At 31.1% G+C, this 18,069-nt stretch overlaps 1 protein-coding gene across 1 annotated transcript in view; it reads left to right on the top strand.

The window, feature by feature from the left end:
* The first annotated feature begins 314 nt into the window (after positions 1-314).
* Positions 315-18,069, top strand: part of sNPF-R (short neuropeptide F receptor) — a 96,058-nt gene continuing 78,303 nt past the window's right edge. The window contains exon 1 of the mRNA XM_085960125.1: positions 315-1,836. Within this exon, the coding sequence (XP_085816251.1) occupies positions 519-1,829 (1,311 nt within the window). The 5' untranslated portion in view covers positions 315-518 and the 3' untranslated portion in view covers positions 1,830-1,836. The remainder of the gene's footprint in view (positions 1,837-18,069) is intronic.

The following is an 18,069-nucleotide window of genomic DNA, read 5'->3' on the forward strand; positions in this document are numbered from 1 at the left end:
TCATATAACGTCAAATGAAATTTAAAAACTTGGTAATTAAATTCTTATCTTAACATAGACATAAAAACCGTCAAATTGTGTTTAAAATACGAGTGTTAAAAAGTTTCCCTAATATTTTTTTTATAATTTAAATTTTAAAATCTTTAATACATAATAAACGACTAAAAATATCATTAATTATATATAAAACATGACAATTTGAGTGATTCTTTACATGAATTAAAATAAATAATCAATAACATAAAGATTTAAAATACATATAAAATTTATTTATTTATTATTTAGACATAAAATATAATACAATAAATCATTATTAAGTTGTTTATTAAACTAAAAAAATGGCTGTAATCTAGAGTAATATTAAAAAATCTCACTAAAATTATTCTTTGTCATAAACGGTTTTGAGTTCAAAAAATATCGTAATGTAAATGCTAAATATGTAAGAGCGCATATTATACGCGAAGTATTCAAAACCACGTGGCTATGATAATGCTCAGTGTAACGTGAAGGGCAGCGAAATGAACGACTCACTCGTATGGACGGGGGTGGCCTCTACGGCCTACGCCGTAGAGACCTCTACGCCAGTGACCACCTATTTGGAGGATATCGCGGAAAACGCTACGAAGGACGACATCATTGAAACCAAATTTGTGCAAGCTATATTCTGTGTACTTTACACCATAATATTTGTGTTGGGGATCTTCGGAAACGTTTTAGTGTGCTACGTGGTATTTAGAAACCGTGCAATGCAGACAGTTACGAATATGTTTATAACAAATCTTGCTCTATCTGATATACTTTTGTGTATTTTTGCAGTGCCTCTTACACCCCTTTATACGTTCCTAGGGAGGTGGATTTTTGGGCGATTGCTCTGTCACGTAATGCCATACGCTCAAGGAACAAGCGTCTATATTTCAACTCTAACCCTAACATCAATAGCGATCGATAGATTCTTTGTAATAATTTACCCATTTCACCCAAGAATGAAGCTTACTTCATGTATATGGATAATAATTTCTATATGGACTTTTTCTCTATTGGTGACATTTCCATACGGACTTTATATGGATATACTTCAAGACGAAACTACAGTACTTTGCGAAGAGGCTTGGCCTTCTGAAAAATTTCGAAAGATTTTCGGCGGACTGACAGCTACCATGCAATTTTTATTACCATTTTTAATCATCGCGTTTACTTATACAAAAGTAAGTCGGAAATTGAACGAACGAGCAAAGGCAAAGCCAGGAAGTAAGAATACAAGAAAAGAAGAAGCAGATAGAGATAGAAAACGAAGAACAAATAGAATGTTAATATCTATGGTGACAATATTTGGAGTATCTTGGTTACCTTTAAATCTTATAAACATCTCTTCAGATTTCTACATACCGATCCAAACTATGAAGTATTATTATCTAAGCTTTTTCCTGGCCCACTCTTTGGCTATGTCGTCTACGTGTTACAACCCCTTTTTGTACGCTTGGCTGAACGAGAACTTTCGTAAAGAGTTCAAACAGGTTTTGCCTTGTTTTGACCCGACCGCAGGGGGGAGGAATGGCACCCAGGCGGGACGACTGGGGGGTTATCGATCAGAGAAAACCTGTAATGGAAACAACGAAACTATTCAAGAGAGTCTACTGCCTTCTTCAACGCACCGGGTTCCTTCAATCAAGAACGGCGACGAGAGGAAGGAGAGCAGGGTAGATGTAGAACAGGTAGTCTTGGGCGCCAGCTATAGTCCTCATGGAGAGACCGTGCGGCTTCATCTTATATCTGAGGACTCACCAGTGGAACATTTTTCATCAGCGAGATCACCACTCCCAGGAGTTTAATTTAATTGTAAGTATGAAAGTTTTAATTTATTATAATATTAACCCAATGCTTACGGGCCGCACAAATATTGAATTTTTATTATTAACCATTATTGCAATATAAATAAATTTTCAAGATGTCCATCTGTATACGAACGAATAAAATTCGTACGAGAATACCGAGAATTGTAGATTCGTTTACGAGGGCCCTTTTATTATTCAGATTCTGTATGTATTGAAAGGTCAATGGTTTCAGCACGTCATTTGTGATAATAATAATATGACTCGCACTATTCGTACTCAATAGTACCAAAATCAATAATTGACAAGCTGGAGATTAAAAGATTACAAGTGACATGTAATTAACGATATTCTTTAGGGACATTTTTTATATTATTACATACAATGTAAAATAATTGTTTCATATACCTAGTAATATAAATATGTCATATTTATATGATTATATGAAACAAGAAAAATGTAACGGTACTGTTCGGTTATACCGGAGCCAGCGGAAAACGCATTTTGAAAATAGTCGATAAACTGGATTATTTGTTAGTTTGGGTTAGTTTAGGTTCGGTTAGGTTGGGTTAGGTTAGGTTAGGTTAGGTTAGGTTAGGTTTGGTTAGGTTAACCTAACAAATAATCCAGTTTATCGGCTATTTTCAAAATGCGTTTTCCGCTGGCTCCGGTATAACCGAACAGTACCAATGTAACTTCTACGTAATATGTAGTCTTACATTTGATTACACATTTGATGGATTCCTGTCTATGAAAAATTATTATTATTGAAGTTATACTTCTTTAGGCGCGTTTGGAAAATCAGATCAAAGTGTATTTTTGGCGTGTGACATGTAACACACAATTTATTTATTCAACTTGGATTCGAACCACCGATTATTCGGTTATCATCCGAACGCACTACCATTACGCCACAGTATAATACTCCAATCCTGACGATTATACGGTATAATATTATAGTTTAGAATTGTTCCGTTAATTAGGCAGCGAATTTATTATTGTCGGCCATTTGTAATTCCTTACGTAAACAAACTATTAAACGTCATAGTGGCAGTTGTTACTTTAACAATGAAAACAACGATGAATCTGCTGCTTGCTTGGGATAATGGCATAACATATGGGGCGCCGACTAGTAATAGCCATCCCCGTTATATCTAGTGTGAATCTGTGGTAGTGCCTTTTGGGTTTTTTATTAACCTCTTCTGAGTTTATTGGGCCTCAGTGGCTTCGCGACCGATCCGAGGCCCAATTTATGATCTGGATTTTAGTAATATAATTTAAAGTGTTTAGAAATAAACCAACGGCGTTCCAATAAGCGGTTCTTTTTCTTGAGTGTGTAATTTAACAAGATAATTAAGAGCTAGTCAAAGAATCTATGTTATCACAAGTTTTGTTTTTGTTTTGTTACGCCAAAGAAGTATAACTTCTAACGCGCGTACATAAGTACACACACCGATTGTTTTTTATATCGTAGGTATCTTAATTTGAATGGTTTGGCTTAACTTATCGTCCTTTGAACACTAAAAATATATTATTTTTTTGGTCAGGTATAACAAGACCATATTATTCAAAATGTCAAGACTCAATACTATATATAATATAGATTGTTGTGATAATGGTCGGATTACAACCGAAATTATTTTTATAGCTATTGTATGATGGAATTTTAGGTATCTACTTAAATGATTTTACGCCTTTTTAAAGCTTAAAGTCGATTTTTTCAACTTCAAAAATGTATAATAATTGTTTTTTTTTAATATATAATATTATATTTATCATCATCATCAGCCGGGGTTGATCCACAGCTTGATGAAAGCCGTTCTCAGCTCCCTTGTTCTTTGCTACCACGTACATCCACCGAACTGTATGATTTCGTCTATACATGAGGTTTTAGGCATCCCTGTGGACGTTTAGTGTCTCTTGGGTAACACTGTATGACATTAATCCGGCGGTTGTCCACTCATCAAACGACATATCCAACCCATTGCCATTTCGCATACTTAGCGACCTATATCATATCGCGTACTCTTAACTGTGTCCTTATCCATTAGTTTATTTTATCAGATTTACGCGTTATGCCCAACATACACTATTATATGCTGCATTGCGCTTCTCATAATTTTTGGATTTCTCTTACATTAAGATTAAGAGTCAATTTTTTACATGCTTATGTGATCGTTGGTAGCATATATTGGTTGAACACTTTACGATTAACTATTCAGGCGCCCAAACTACAATAAATACTACAAACTGCCCTATAAATGCCAGTTTGGTTTTGTGAGCAATCTTGTCATATATATTATGATGACATATTAGAGATTATTATACATGAACATATTTGTGAACTAGTACATATTATTGATTATAATATTATAAAACATTTTGATGCCAGTAATAGATAATTAGATAATAAATAACAATACGTCATAATGACTGGAAAAAACATTAAATTGTATTCACCCACATCTCTCTTTTTGGTCGTGCACTCATGGCTGAGGATCGTGACCACATATAAATTTCGCCATCCTTTGAGCGACCAAGACTTTCCATCCTTCTCGATCTTCCGCTTCTCTCAGGGCAGAATGGATGGTGCTCCCAGTCAGCTCTTTCACTTGGTCGCTCCATCGCGCAGACGCTCTTCCTCTGCTTCGCCTTCCCTGGAGGCTACACAAAACTACCAGTCCCTCCAGGTTGTCCGGTCCGCGCCTGACAATATGTCCAAACAACTACAGAATTCTTCTCAGACATATCGTCGAGAGCCGTTCCTTTATCTTAAGTCTCTGGATGATTTACTGGTTCGTCCTGTGCTCCGTCTAAGAAATGCGAAGCATTCGGCGCCAACACCACATCTCAAAGGCATCAATTGCCTTCCGTTCTCTTGCCTTCAGGGTCCAAAACTAATGTTTGTAGAAGCATCATTTTTGTGAGAAATATCCCTTATTCCGACCCAGGATCTTGGTTTTGAAGTAAAATTTGTGTCCTGTATCCATTGAGTGCTCGGTAATTGCTAACATCGTAGTGTTTAAGTCGGTATGCCTTCTCGTGTTCACTCATGCGCTTTTTTACCATTAGAGAAGTTTAGCTATATATTTTTTGGGCTCCGCGATAGCTTAACTGGTACACACCGGCCGAATCCCAAGGGTGCGAGTCGTTTACTGGTCTTAACATATTCTGTTCCTTATCTAAACGAATTCATTTTGGCATTCTTAGTGCGACGTTTGCATTCATACACCTACATTACACTTCATTATAACACATATCTCTTGATAATGGCCTCTGCAAAGAGCCCGAAAAGTCGAGGAAAGAAGGAAGAAGTACACACGGTGGAAACCCAAAAATCTATCACGATAAGCAACTGAATTTACTTATTACTAGAAAACATTGTATTTATGTAGCTATTTACTAGTAGGTATGTTACATTTTATGTTTTTTTTTACATATGCGAGTTATATATATATAAATCTAATAATAATAAATGTAGGTACTGATTAAAAAAAACGGAGCGTTGTTAATTTATACAGCATATTTTTCAACGGTAAAATTAAAATATTTGGTACTGTTCGGTTATACGGAATACAGCGGAAAACACATTTTGAAAATACCCGATATACTGGATTATTTGTTAGTTTGGGTTAGTTTAGGTTAGGTTAGGTTGGGTTAGGTTGGGTTAGGTTAGGTTAGATTTGGTTAGGTTAACCTAACAAATAATCCAGTTTATCGGCTATTTTCAAAATGTGTTTTCCGCTGTATTCCGTATAACCGAACAGTACCAAATATTTTTATATACTGTTATCTATATCTATAGTTAATTGCAAAGTGATTCACGTTTTTTGTTGGCAGTATTTGATTTATATTAATTTAAGTTATAAATAATGGTAGATATGGTAGATTATTATTTTATTTCTTCGTTTCACTTTTAAATTCAAAACACATAAATTTATGCGTTTTGTAAAGTCTGCTTATTTCTCATTTGGCTTTTGAAAATGTAGATAATAGACATAGGGCATACAATATCTTATACAATAAAATATTTACTTTACGATCGACTTGTTGACCATATCTGAATTATATACAATATTAATGATGGAATTCTGTCAATAATTAATTCACTATGTCGGAATTGTCATAAATTTACCTAATTAGGTGTTATGGCACACACTAAAAATTACTAAATTTAATGTTTCGAATTTAGGATTGAATTAATTAAAAATAATTTCAAAATATGATGTGGGTTGCGTCTATAAATGAACACATGATAATAAAAGCAGTATCGACATGTATTGATAGTTTTTAGACACTTAGACAAGTTCAGAATAAAATAATTGACACCTTGTGCGTAAAAAATAGCCCTCATACACGAAGATTACGAATTTATTTATGTAATTATCATGGACTTATATTATTATAAAGTACCTATATTATTGTCTTTATTCTAAAGTATATTACTATTTTGGTCAACTGCAACTGTTTCAGTCAAATAATGTCAACTACTTTTGTTCTCAACAACTACTGTTGTCAACAATGGTCAACTGTCTGAATTTTTGCCTTCTTCATCGATTCTTAATCCCTTCATTGAGTTAAATTATTGGCTCAGTAATATATAAGGCTCATTTAATCAATCTGCTCATAGCGGGTATTTTAATTTTTTAAATAACTATGTTGTATTTTTTTTAAAAAGAATTTGAATACCTTTTTTATTTGTCTGAAAATTATAATTCTGTTTAATCAAATATTTTTAAAAATGATTCTTAGTAATTTTTCCAACTCATTGTAGATATGAATCAAATACTATATGTCAGGGTTGGCGAACCATTTTATGTACGCGTGCCAAAATTTCCCAAATATTATTTTTCAACTGTCTGACGTGCCGAGCAGTTTTTCATGAGAAAATAATTTTGAAAATCTATTTATCTAAAAAATTGTTGATTTTCTAGATACCACTCACAGAACGTAGCACACGTATAGTTTTGTCACTTTTTTTAATTACGCCATACATTTTGGTCCACCAATTTTGAAACTGTCTGCCAGAATTACTACTACTAGCTCCACCGAGTTTTATTTCTTATTTGGTGCAGTTATTTTTAGTGGTCATACATGAAATTGTTTGTTTATGTATTGATTAGTTTGGTTCTTATCTTACAAATTGATTTGAGAATTGCTCCGATCAGATGGGGCATTCTCTCGCTACAGTGGTCTCAAGCATCGTAAATCGATCAAAATTAGAGGTTTGCAGCGCGGCATCTTCCGCCGCCTGAAGAGGATAGTGTGATAATATTATTTGTGATACATAAACTGTAAGGACCGACCAATGCAATTATATATTTTCATTAAACGTAATGCTTATTCTTGAAGAGTATTTGCCTGCTATTTTTTATACTATGCGATTCGTAATTTATTATTATTATAGGTATTTTTTTCTCTTCAAACGCGTGCCATGCAAATTCATCTCGCGTGCCATAATTTCGCCACCCCTGCTATATGAGAACAAGTAATATATATATATATTAGATTATAATACCTTCTAGAAAAAAATGGATTCGAGCCAATGCTAATTAGGACGAAAGAAATTAGTAGTTTTTACATCTTGAAGCGCTTAACAACTTTTAATTTTTGTCAGTCAAATTTTGTAATCAATTACCCTAATTATTAACCGGTCTAAGCAACAAATTCTGTAGTAAGAATGTCAGATTGAAAAACGACTATTTTTATAATATTAATATGTAAATACACTGTTTTTCAAAATGATGAATTACATATTATTTCAATAATAAAATTCTAACATTCTTAAATCACGTGTATATTAATTCATTTAACATTGAATTTACTGGCAGTATTTGTTCAAAAAATATTTCAAGTAAACTTAGTACAAGTAAAATTTATTTCGACACTCGTAAGTAGGTACTGAAAAACTACTAAGTAAGTTTTAAATTAACTGTGTAGATAGAATATTACTAAAAAGTTTTGAACACCTATTATAATTTCATATCTAGATTATCTGCCAGAGATCGAAAGTACTTATAGAAGCTTGACTTGGGGGATTTTATATTATCTGATAAAATTTAAAAAAGATTAGAGTTTTATTTTCAAATTAAAACATCTTAAGTGTAATCAGACAGATTACTTTGTAAGTTTTTAATAACTTCCGAAGGCGAACTTATTCATATTTTATTAAACGCCACTCTTGGAATATTCGGGGAAAATGACAATGTTGATAAACATTTTGAGCGAGCTCTTAGTATTTTACCCTCGCAACAAATATGATTTAGGCATATTTTTTAAACGAAAATAACTTTCGCGGAATCACGATTCAATATTAAAGTAGGTAATTTGATTTTATGATAGGCGGCTTTAAGTGTACATGTCAAATCTCGGTCAAAACAGATTATGTGGATATTTAGAACTGAAAAATTAATATCTATTGTTACCAACAGAATAATAAATCGCCAAGGTGTATGAGGTGATATAATATTATTATGTTTGAGATAAATTTGAACAAAACAGACCATTTGATTTTTATCTCGCAATTCTAAAATAAACAAAGTTCGAATGAAAATCAATAGGCACTTCTCGTCGCAGATGGTTAGATAATATTCATCTGTCTTACTGGAATATTGGAAACCATGCCATTATGTTATTTGTGGGATAGGAGAAATATTCAACTATACTCATAACTAGGCAGCGGATTTATATGCAACAAAAAACATGATTATATGCATGCACGTATGCACTTAAAATCATTAAAATATGCACTAAAACTGAAAAAATATGTAGTTAAAAATTGACATTGTTTATGAAAAAAATTGTAATTACTCATTTCACCCAATATTACTGATATAGAATCGAATAACAAATTAATAATCTTAATCAATATAATACAATAACAAAAAAACACAAATAATCAATATAAAATTAATTAATAATTACAATTTTCAAAAAGTTTGTTTAACTAAAAATAATTGAATAAGAAATGCAATGTAAACTTAACACCACTTAAAAAAACAAAAAAACATACTTAACTAGGTAGTACTAAATATTATTTGCTCTTTTTTTGTCCGAAAAAATAAGTTAAAAAATATCTCTTTTCAGTGTTTTTAGACATTTAATTTTTCCGCAAATCTGTCAGTATTTTCTTTATATGCGGAAAACGACCTCTCAAAGTCCACAGAGGTGATTGGGCAAAATTTAAATAAAAGTGCCCGAGTTGACTTTCTGGGATACCAATAAAAAAATGCAAGTGCACCTAACCTACCTAATTTAAATATATTTTGATAAAATAATTAAAAAAAATAAAAGTATAAATGCAAAAGCCCTAAAATATGCACTAATGTCTCAAATATGCATTTATATACACAATAAAATTTTATTTTTGGATTCTGTGTCTTTCAAAACATTTCTGTGAAACTCTCGTGTCTGTGCATACACCCTAACAAAACATGCACTAGCATATAAATCCTAGCATATAAACTCATAGCCTACCTTCTGTAATTGAGTTTAATGTATATAACAGTATAATTTCGTAAGTATATGTTTAATTTTGGTTAAATGTTAAAATATCTGTTTAAATATATACATTTGTCGGGAGTCTAAAATTATAACTAAGTTTTATTATAATTCAAACACATTAACTGCTCGTCAATGGAGTCACGCCATCTATTCGATTGTAAACCGTAGTTGTTGGATTACTCTATGTTCAGACGAGATTGTGTAAATGAAATATATTTAATCTTCTTTGTGGAGACTTCATCACTAATAATCGTGATGATAACTTAACATTTTGGCGTCAGGCATTAGAATTCATCCTGGTCTGGCTCAATCTTTCTTGGCATTGAGTAGTTCTCAGAGCTCGCGTCAGTAAAATAAATCTGGCACTCTTGGTTTAGCTTGTTGATCTATATGGAGACTTTACCAATTATCACCAATATCATCTTCATTGCAAGCTACACCTCATCCCACCAAATACCGAAGACCTCAAAAATATATTTATTGAAAATAAAAATGTTTATAGCGAATATAACTTACGGGTGACGATTTACGAATTATGCAGCATTATAATATGAATTAGAGGTGTCACTTAAAATTCGGTTGATATTGGCAACCGTGTTTTCTTATTTTTTACGTTTTTATTAGCTCGTATTCTTGTTTGTCCGTCCGGTGGTTGTTTGTCCAGTACAAATCTTGCAATCGATTTTTAACTAATTTTCCGACTAGCTAGACATTTGAAACTTTTAGAATATATCAGAACACGATGCCAATGCATTATTATAATACCTTTAGCCATCTTTAAGTAGAATTGAATTCATTTTCAGTAAATTCTGTTTTGTATGAAAAGTTATTTCGGAAGAAATCCGTAATCCAATCCACTATTATTGGTTGCTAAGTGGGTGGTCCTGGCAACTTAATTATTAATATATACGTGCGTTACTATGGAAATCAAAATGACATTTTAGTATTCTATATTTGTTTGTTTGTTTGTTTTTTATTTACTTCATATCAAGTAAAAGTGTGAGCATATTGAGCATAATAATTCAACAGAAAATTTAAAAACGTTGTATATAAAAAGTTTTTTTATCTTGTAATTATTTTTATTATCAAGGTATTATTAATTAATAGATAGGTGCTAACCTTGGTTCAAAGAGAGAGATTAAAAACAAAAGAGACAAATATAATTCTATTCTTTATTCTGATTTCAAATTATGTATGGTCAATAAAGTTACAGGATTATTAAATGATACGTATAATTTTTGTACTGAATACACTGAATGTACACAGTAACAGTTGCTATATCAAATAATATATAAAAAATGATTTGTCGGTTTTTGTGTTTCAGCTTACTAAATAATTTCTAATATGATCTGACATTTCTTGATGGAAATCCAATAACGTTTGAGCAATTAAATTAACGTTAGTTCTGCGTTGAAATTACTTGGACAGCCGTTTCAAGTTATCGGACAATCACCCGAGAAGAATAATTACTTTTCATTATGTGTAAGTACATACTTATTGATTTTAGATTTAGAGTTATGCTGATAATGATCAACTAGTTTCCAGAGTGATTAATGTATGCTTCTATTTATTCTTGTATTGCAAACATGATAGTCGCAAGTCGCAATTTTGAAGGACGGGGGATGGGGTGTATATTGGAAAATATTACTATACAGTCGTCAATACTTGATAATGAATGGTAATTTAATAATTAATGTCTTCTCTGACTTTTAAATATATAATTTAACGACTTACTCACGACAATGTATTAACTAAGTTACTATACCTATTATGTTTTTTTTATTTATAAAATAAAAATACTTCCGGTTTTAGTATTTATTCAGAGTTTACAGAGATTAATCAACAATAACAGAGAATACTTCAAACGGTACACAAAATAAGATGACTCGATCCACCAAATAACCAAATGAATTTGCCAAAGGATTAGTTCAGTTCAGATAGGTATCACATTTGACAACTGGAAACCACACTTATCACTAGAAAAAAATCTTGACAGTGTAATGTGATTAGTTTAAAAATAGAGAAACTGTATGACCAAAAGAGTCAGAGCTAATCAGACTAAGCTGACTGGCTGTAAGGCTGTGAGAGATAAAAATTACGGTGTTCACATAGAGTTAAATCCTAAACGGTGTACATAGCGCGTTCGGCGTCTAGTCAATGGGCCGCGCCATCTATGGGTCTCGTTTCGAAGTCGCGCCGCTACATTACTTAAAATATGCAGTGACATTAGTAAGTGACTTACAATTTTTATTATTTAAACCTAATATACGCGTTTAACCCATTGAAAACAGATTTAAAATGAGAAAAAAATGGACGAACGGGCAGATAAAATTTTCTAGCAAATATGATATTAGAATTTACTAAAACTTCTAATTATAGCTTTTATATTATAATATTGTTTATGTTTATTATTATTTGACCATACCACCCGTTAAAAAAAAATATGATTTTCGGTTAGGTACATGTTCAAACACGCGCGTTAACATCATTTTACTCCCTACTTCAATTTTAGTTTCTCAATTTATGGCTACGGCCGTATATTGTAGCTTAACCACTGGGGAATGCCAAAAGAAATGGTGTATTTCAAAAAAACACTACCTTATTCTTAGGTCCATAATAATTATAAAGCAATCATTATTCATAGGATGTTTATCACACTTGAATGATCAAAGACATAGCTTATAATAAGTATCTTGAAAATTATCTTCAAATGTGTTAATCTTGCCCATTTTTTGAATAATATAATGCCTAATTCTTGTCAAATTTGCGATCACAGAGATTATCAATATAATTTTTTATCGTAAATATTTCACTATATTAATGTCAATATAAATTATACTGATAGTTTTATACATGTGTTTAAAAATTAATAAATGTTAAAAATCTTAACACCACTGCACAGTTATGTACTGAAATATGACTATATTCTAAAACATTAGAGCGAGAGGTTTAAAAGAATACTATTTTATGTAATAAAAATACTTTATGCAGTCATCAAATGTTTAAAATAAATATAAAAGAAAATAAGGCTTCAAAATTATATAAATAGATTATCTACAACGTTTAAGGTATGTCCAGGATCATGCTTTGAAAATAGAAAAAATACTCCATTTTGACCCACGCTGAGCACGTCCGCCCTTAAGACGATGTCTTTACCTACCAGAGGCACCTAGCGGAAAAAAGAAGCGTGCAATTTGAGATATTTTTTGATAATTTACAACAATTTATCATCCGTATATATCATATTTATTATTAAAATTTGATTTACTAAGTTTTCTAAGCTTAATCTAATAGATTTTTGACTAATTCATAGTTTTAATATTTTATAATATTATATTTTATTAAAATTTTTATAAAAATATAAATGTGCATAACTTGAAATCCTTTTTTATTTATATGAAATTTTATTTAGGTATGGTTCCAATATTGAAGCTCGATTTGATATAAATAAAAAGGATTTCAAGTTGTACACATTTTTACACACGGTTGTTTTATTTATGCAATTGAAACTTTTGGTTTGAGAGTCGGGTATTCGATTTGAAAATCGAATATTATATTTAACTTCCTACTTTAAATAATTTAAGATAATGGATATTATTTTATAATAGTAAAATATAGGTCGAAATTGACGCCGAATGCTTCAATGGTGGAATGACTAAGTAAAAGAGCTTATAGGAAACAGCCTTTACTCTGCCCTGAGAGAAGCAAAGTACCGAGAGGAGTGGAAAGTCTTTGTCGCTTAGAAGATGATTGAACTTTTAGGTGGTCACGATCCTCAGCCATGAGGGAACGATCTCGAAGAAGATTGTAATAATGTGAATCAGCTTAACACTGAAGAAGCCCCGAAGTATGACTAGGGATCAATACTGAATTAAAATGTCAATACCGGGTTTTCGGTATTTCTAATTGAATACCAGTATTCGATAAACATTATAAAACAGAAGTACTTACCAATGAATAGGTATAGCTATTAAAATCTCTTTAAAACACCTACCTACATTTATTATGTTGACGTCTACAAATATATATTGATCATTATATTGTAGAACTAGTGATTTTTACAAATAATTTGAATATATTGATATTTTTAACTAAATCCCTCAAAATACGTCTAGTTCATCACGTGCAAATAATTCCAGCTGCAGGAAAAGCGTCTTAAACTCAACGCTTGTACAGTCATCAATAATTATAGAATAATTATAGAATAATTATTGAACATCTGTCACGAATATTTTCTATTTCGAAATAATGTTATGATAATTAATTCATCGCGACAATTATATGAATTTTATTTTATTATTATTTCACCTCTGTAGGATTCAGTCAATATTATATTTGAATTTTAGCAGCACACAACTTATCAAAAACGTAAGCGAGTGTGCTTTCTTAATACCAAAAATTCCGGTATTTTGAATTTTTAAACCGGTATTTCGGTATTGATAAATACTAGAATACCGGTTTTCAAATATCGGTATTGCAATCCCTACATATGACTAACCATCGCTTATTTTCCTACAACATACATTTTTCACCACTGATATTTATTATTATGCAACCATGCAGGATTGACGGAAATTTTATTGAAGGTATAAGGTATAAGGTATAATTTATCAAGGTATATAGATTCACTTATCGTTTTTTGCTGGTAGTGTCGTTACGTCCTGATTGTTTTTAAATAGCAGCTCGTATACACTTTTATTCATATAACCTAAAATGGTTGCCTGTATAGATGGACACACAATACTTTCAAATGAATATAATCTTGGCCGCATTTGAATCTTCACAATGTCTACTTCTTAAGGGGAATGCAATACTGAAAGAAAGAGGAGACCGGAAAAACACACTAAAGAGTTAAATGCCATAAGTACATGCACAATTTTATTATTCTAATTTAACAATAAATGTTATTAAATTAAGTAAATAATCTTATAATTTAAAAAACACAAATTCGAAAAATACTACAGAAACAAACGTACTCGTATTAGAAAAAGTTTAAAAAATTCACATAGTCTAACAATAAACAGAACCGATTTGTTTAATTAAATTACATTATTTTCCAACAGCTGTTTAATTTATATAAATAGGTTCTTGTGTAATATTTTAATTTCAGTGTATGTATTTTACAACGTTTTTCTTATGTAGTATTCTTATTTGTCCGGTACAAATCTTGCAATCGATATTTAACTAACTTCCCGACGAGCTAGACATTTGAAACTTTTAGAATATATCAGAACACGATTCCAATGATTCTTTTAATACTTTTAGCCATCTTTAAGTAGAATTGAATTCATTTTTAGTTAACTCTGTTTTGTGTGAAAAGTTATTTCGATACCATTATTGGTTGCTAGGAGGTCCTAGCAACTAAATTATTAAATAATAATATATACGTGCGTTGCCATGGAAATCAATATGAAATGACATTTCATTATTCAGTATTTCTATCAAGTACAAATTTTTTTGATCGTTTAATAAGCTAGTCAAGTCAAGTTTATATGATTCAACAGAAAATTTAAAAACGTTGTACATAAAAAGTTCTTTTTATCTTGTAATTATTTTCTTTATATTTAGCTTATAATAAGTATCTTTAAAATTATCTTCAAATGTGATAATCTTGCCCATTTTTTGAATAATAAAATGCCTAATTCTTGTCAAATTTGGGATCACAGAGACTATCAATATAATTTTTTATCGTGAATATTTTACAAAAATCATCTCGTCATAAATTATACTAATGGTTTTATAAATGCGTTTAAAAATTAATAAATGTAAAAAATCTTAACACCGCTGCACATTCATGTACTGAAATATGACTATATTATAAAACATTAGAGCGAGAGTTTTAAAAGAACACTATTTTATGTAATAAAAATACTTTTTGTCGTCATCAAATGCTTAAAATAAATATAAAAGATAATAAGGCTTCAAAATTATATAAAAAAAATCATCTGCAACATTTAAGGAATGTCCAGGATCATGGTTTGAAAATGCAATAAAAGTTACATTTTGACCTACGCTGAGCATGTCCCCCCTTAACCTAATGATATAATATTCGATAATGTACATAATTATATAATAAATATTTTATACAAAATATTTATACGATACATTTAATATGACAATATGTTAATAATATTATGACGATGCCATTACATAACGTAATCCTATGATAATTGGGGAAGCGTATATTTATTACGAAAACGTTTTTCTGGGAAAAATAATGGATACCTGAAAAGCATCGATCTTCCCTTCCTATACAAGCCATGTTAGTATTCTGACGTTAGCAATCACCGTGGAAAAGAATGGCCTATCTTGCGTTACTCAAAACTGTTTCTCTTCTTACTGAATTTTCGTATAGAAAAGAAAATATTATTTATGTAACAATGCAGAGCTAGTGGACCTCAATAAAACGGAAATTATTTTTTTTTAAATATTTTTAAATTTTGTTTTAAGTATGTGAAGTTCAACAACCCCAGGCCGTGTCATCAAATGCTTTGTGATTATAATAACGTGTAATCAGCGAATTGCCCAATGTTCGATTCATACACGGTCAGTAGGTACATTCTGAAAGTGTGACATATGTCGGTGAGGGTCGATAACCTCGAGCCTCGTCAGCGAAACGCTGCGAGGTAACAGCAATGCGACAGTCTGCATATTACCCAATTGTTACCTACATCAGTAGTAGCTTGCCGCAATTTATCTAATATTCATTTCATTAAAAAATAGCGAGTCACGATTGATGGGAGATAGCACTCTGCCAATACGCCTCGGATCACTATCAGAACGGCTAGCACTGGGCAGTCTTCACACCTGTTATTATATTTTATTTATCAGTAAATAAACGCTCATCATAATCCATTCGACAACCTCCGGTTTATTCATCTCCAACATCCTTTATCACTGCCAAAGGTATTTACTGGGAAAGGTTGATAATATTATAATGTTTGATATACTAGACTTTCGCGGTCGTTTGTTACCTTAATAGATTTTTAGGTTATCACCGTATTTTCTTCCTTCGTCTTTGTTTGACGTTCCGGGGTCATTGCAGAGGCCATTCTCGATACTGTATTGAAGTGAGAAAGCCTCAATCATTAAATAATTACTATCAATTTTTGAGTAGACTAGTTCATCGATTAATTATTCATGTTAATGTATATCGTTGAACGTTTATGATACTTTCCATGGTAATTCGATTGGAGTTCGAAATTTGAGCAAAATCATATCCGCTTTATGAATTTTGCGTCTAAAATCGCTTGTCTGCAAACATGCCATATCCCTTTTTACAGTTCAAACATCAACAACAAATGCATTTGGTCGTAAAAGCGTTTGCAAACTGCATGTAGAGCTTTTCAAGATAAGGATGGAATTTATTTAAATAACATAGATATTTTGAGCGCGTTTCATAATATATCTTTAGCCGGTATAAAATAACATGAATATAAAATGACGTCAGTATAATAAAATATGCATTGTTTGATTTAACAAGTATTTATCGTTACAAAGGTTTTACATATACAATTTTTGGGTTTTACATGACAAATTAGAAATTTAAAGCTTTCACGAAATTACAATTTTTTATTTAAATAAAAATACATGGAAATTTGAGTAAAAAAATAAATACAACAATTACATGGAAGTACTTCTAAAGAACTAAGTAGACCTTGTCTTAAAAACTTATAAAATAATGTCTACTTAAACTCACCTTCATGAAAGCGACCCTCGCAGTCTAGTGCATAAGGCGCTGGACTTCGGTGTTTGTTTCTCTTCTATTACTAAATATACTACAGTTTTGTTACAACGTGGCTTATTGTAGTGTTAAAAATAAAATATATATTATATAAATATCCAATTAACTTGATTGAATATAGTTATTGCCCTCTTAATAATTGGCGTTACAAAAGGCAGGTTTGTTCTGCAACTTCGGAGAATAAATCAAATCAAATAAAATTTATTTATTTTACATATAATGAACATAAAAATTACAAATTCAAGCGTTCACGACATGACATAAAATAAGTGTTAATTTTTAAAACAAAAATACAGATAAATGTGACTAATACAATAATTGATAAAATAAGAAATAAAATAAAAAAGAAATAAAATAAAGCAACAAAAATAAAAGTAGATGGAAGCACATAGAGTGAACTATCGATAGACCCAATCTTAAAACTTATAAAACAACGTCCACCTAAATTCACCGTCACGTAAGTGGAATATATCAAGATCCGAAGCGATTTCATTAAACATGGTTATTGCCCTCCCAATTGGTATCACTAATGGCAGGTTAGTTCTGCACCTTGGGAGAACAAACAACGGATGCCCTAGATTTCTAAGGTAATTATCAGGGACACACAATTCAACACCACCAAGAATGGCAAACAACGAATGTTCTTTTATGATATTACAACCAATTGTACACCCTTGCTACTTTAAACAGACTCATATTTTTCTTGCTCTAGTTGATTATACCCAGTGCTCGCGAGCATGTCTATATAGATTTTTAATTTATTTCACCTTGATTTTTAGGCTGTGGTTAATATTAAATAATAAAAAATCCTTTTGTAGAACAAAATTGAGCTTTGATTTATAACTGTAAATAAAATTCATAGTATTTTAATTTCAAGTAGGATTTAAAATTTCCCGCCTCTATCTTCGGGGAATACCAAAATAAGCAGCTGTTATCGAAAGTATACTACATCTAAACATAAGTAGTATATAAAAATTGAATAAAGGACTAATT

This window comes from Rhyacophila brunnea, unplaced genomic scaffold (assembly GCF_057557595.1).
Source record: "Rhyacophila brunnea isolate RB1 unplaced genomic scaffold, BYU_Rbru_1.0 scaffold_9, whole genome shotgun sequence".
Lineage (NCBI taxonomy): Eukaryota > Metazoa > Arthropoda > Insecta > Trichoptera > Rhyacophilidae > Rhyacophila > Rhyacophila brunnea.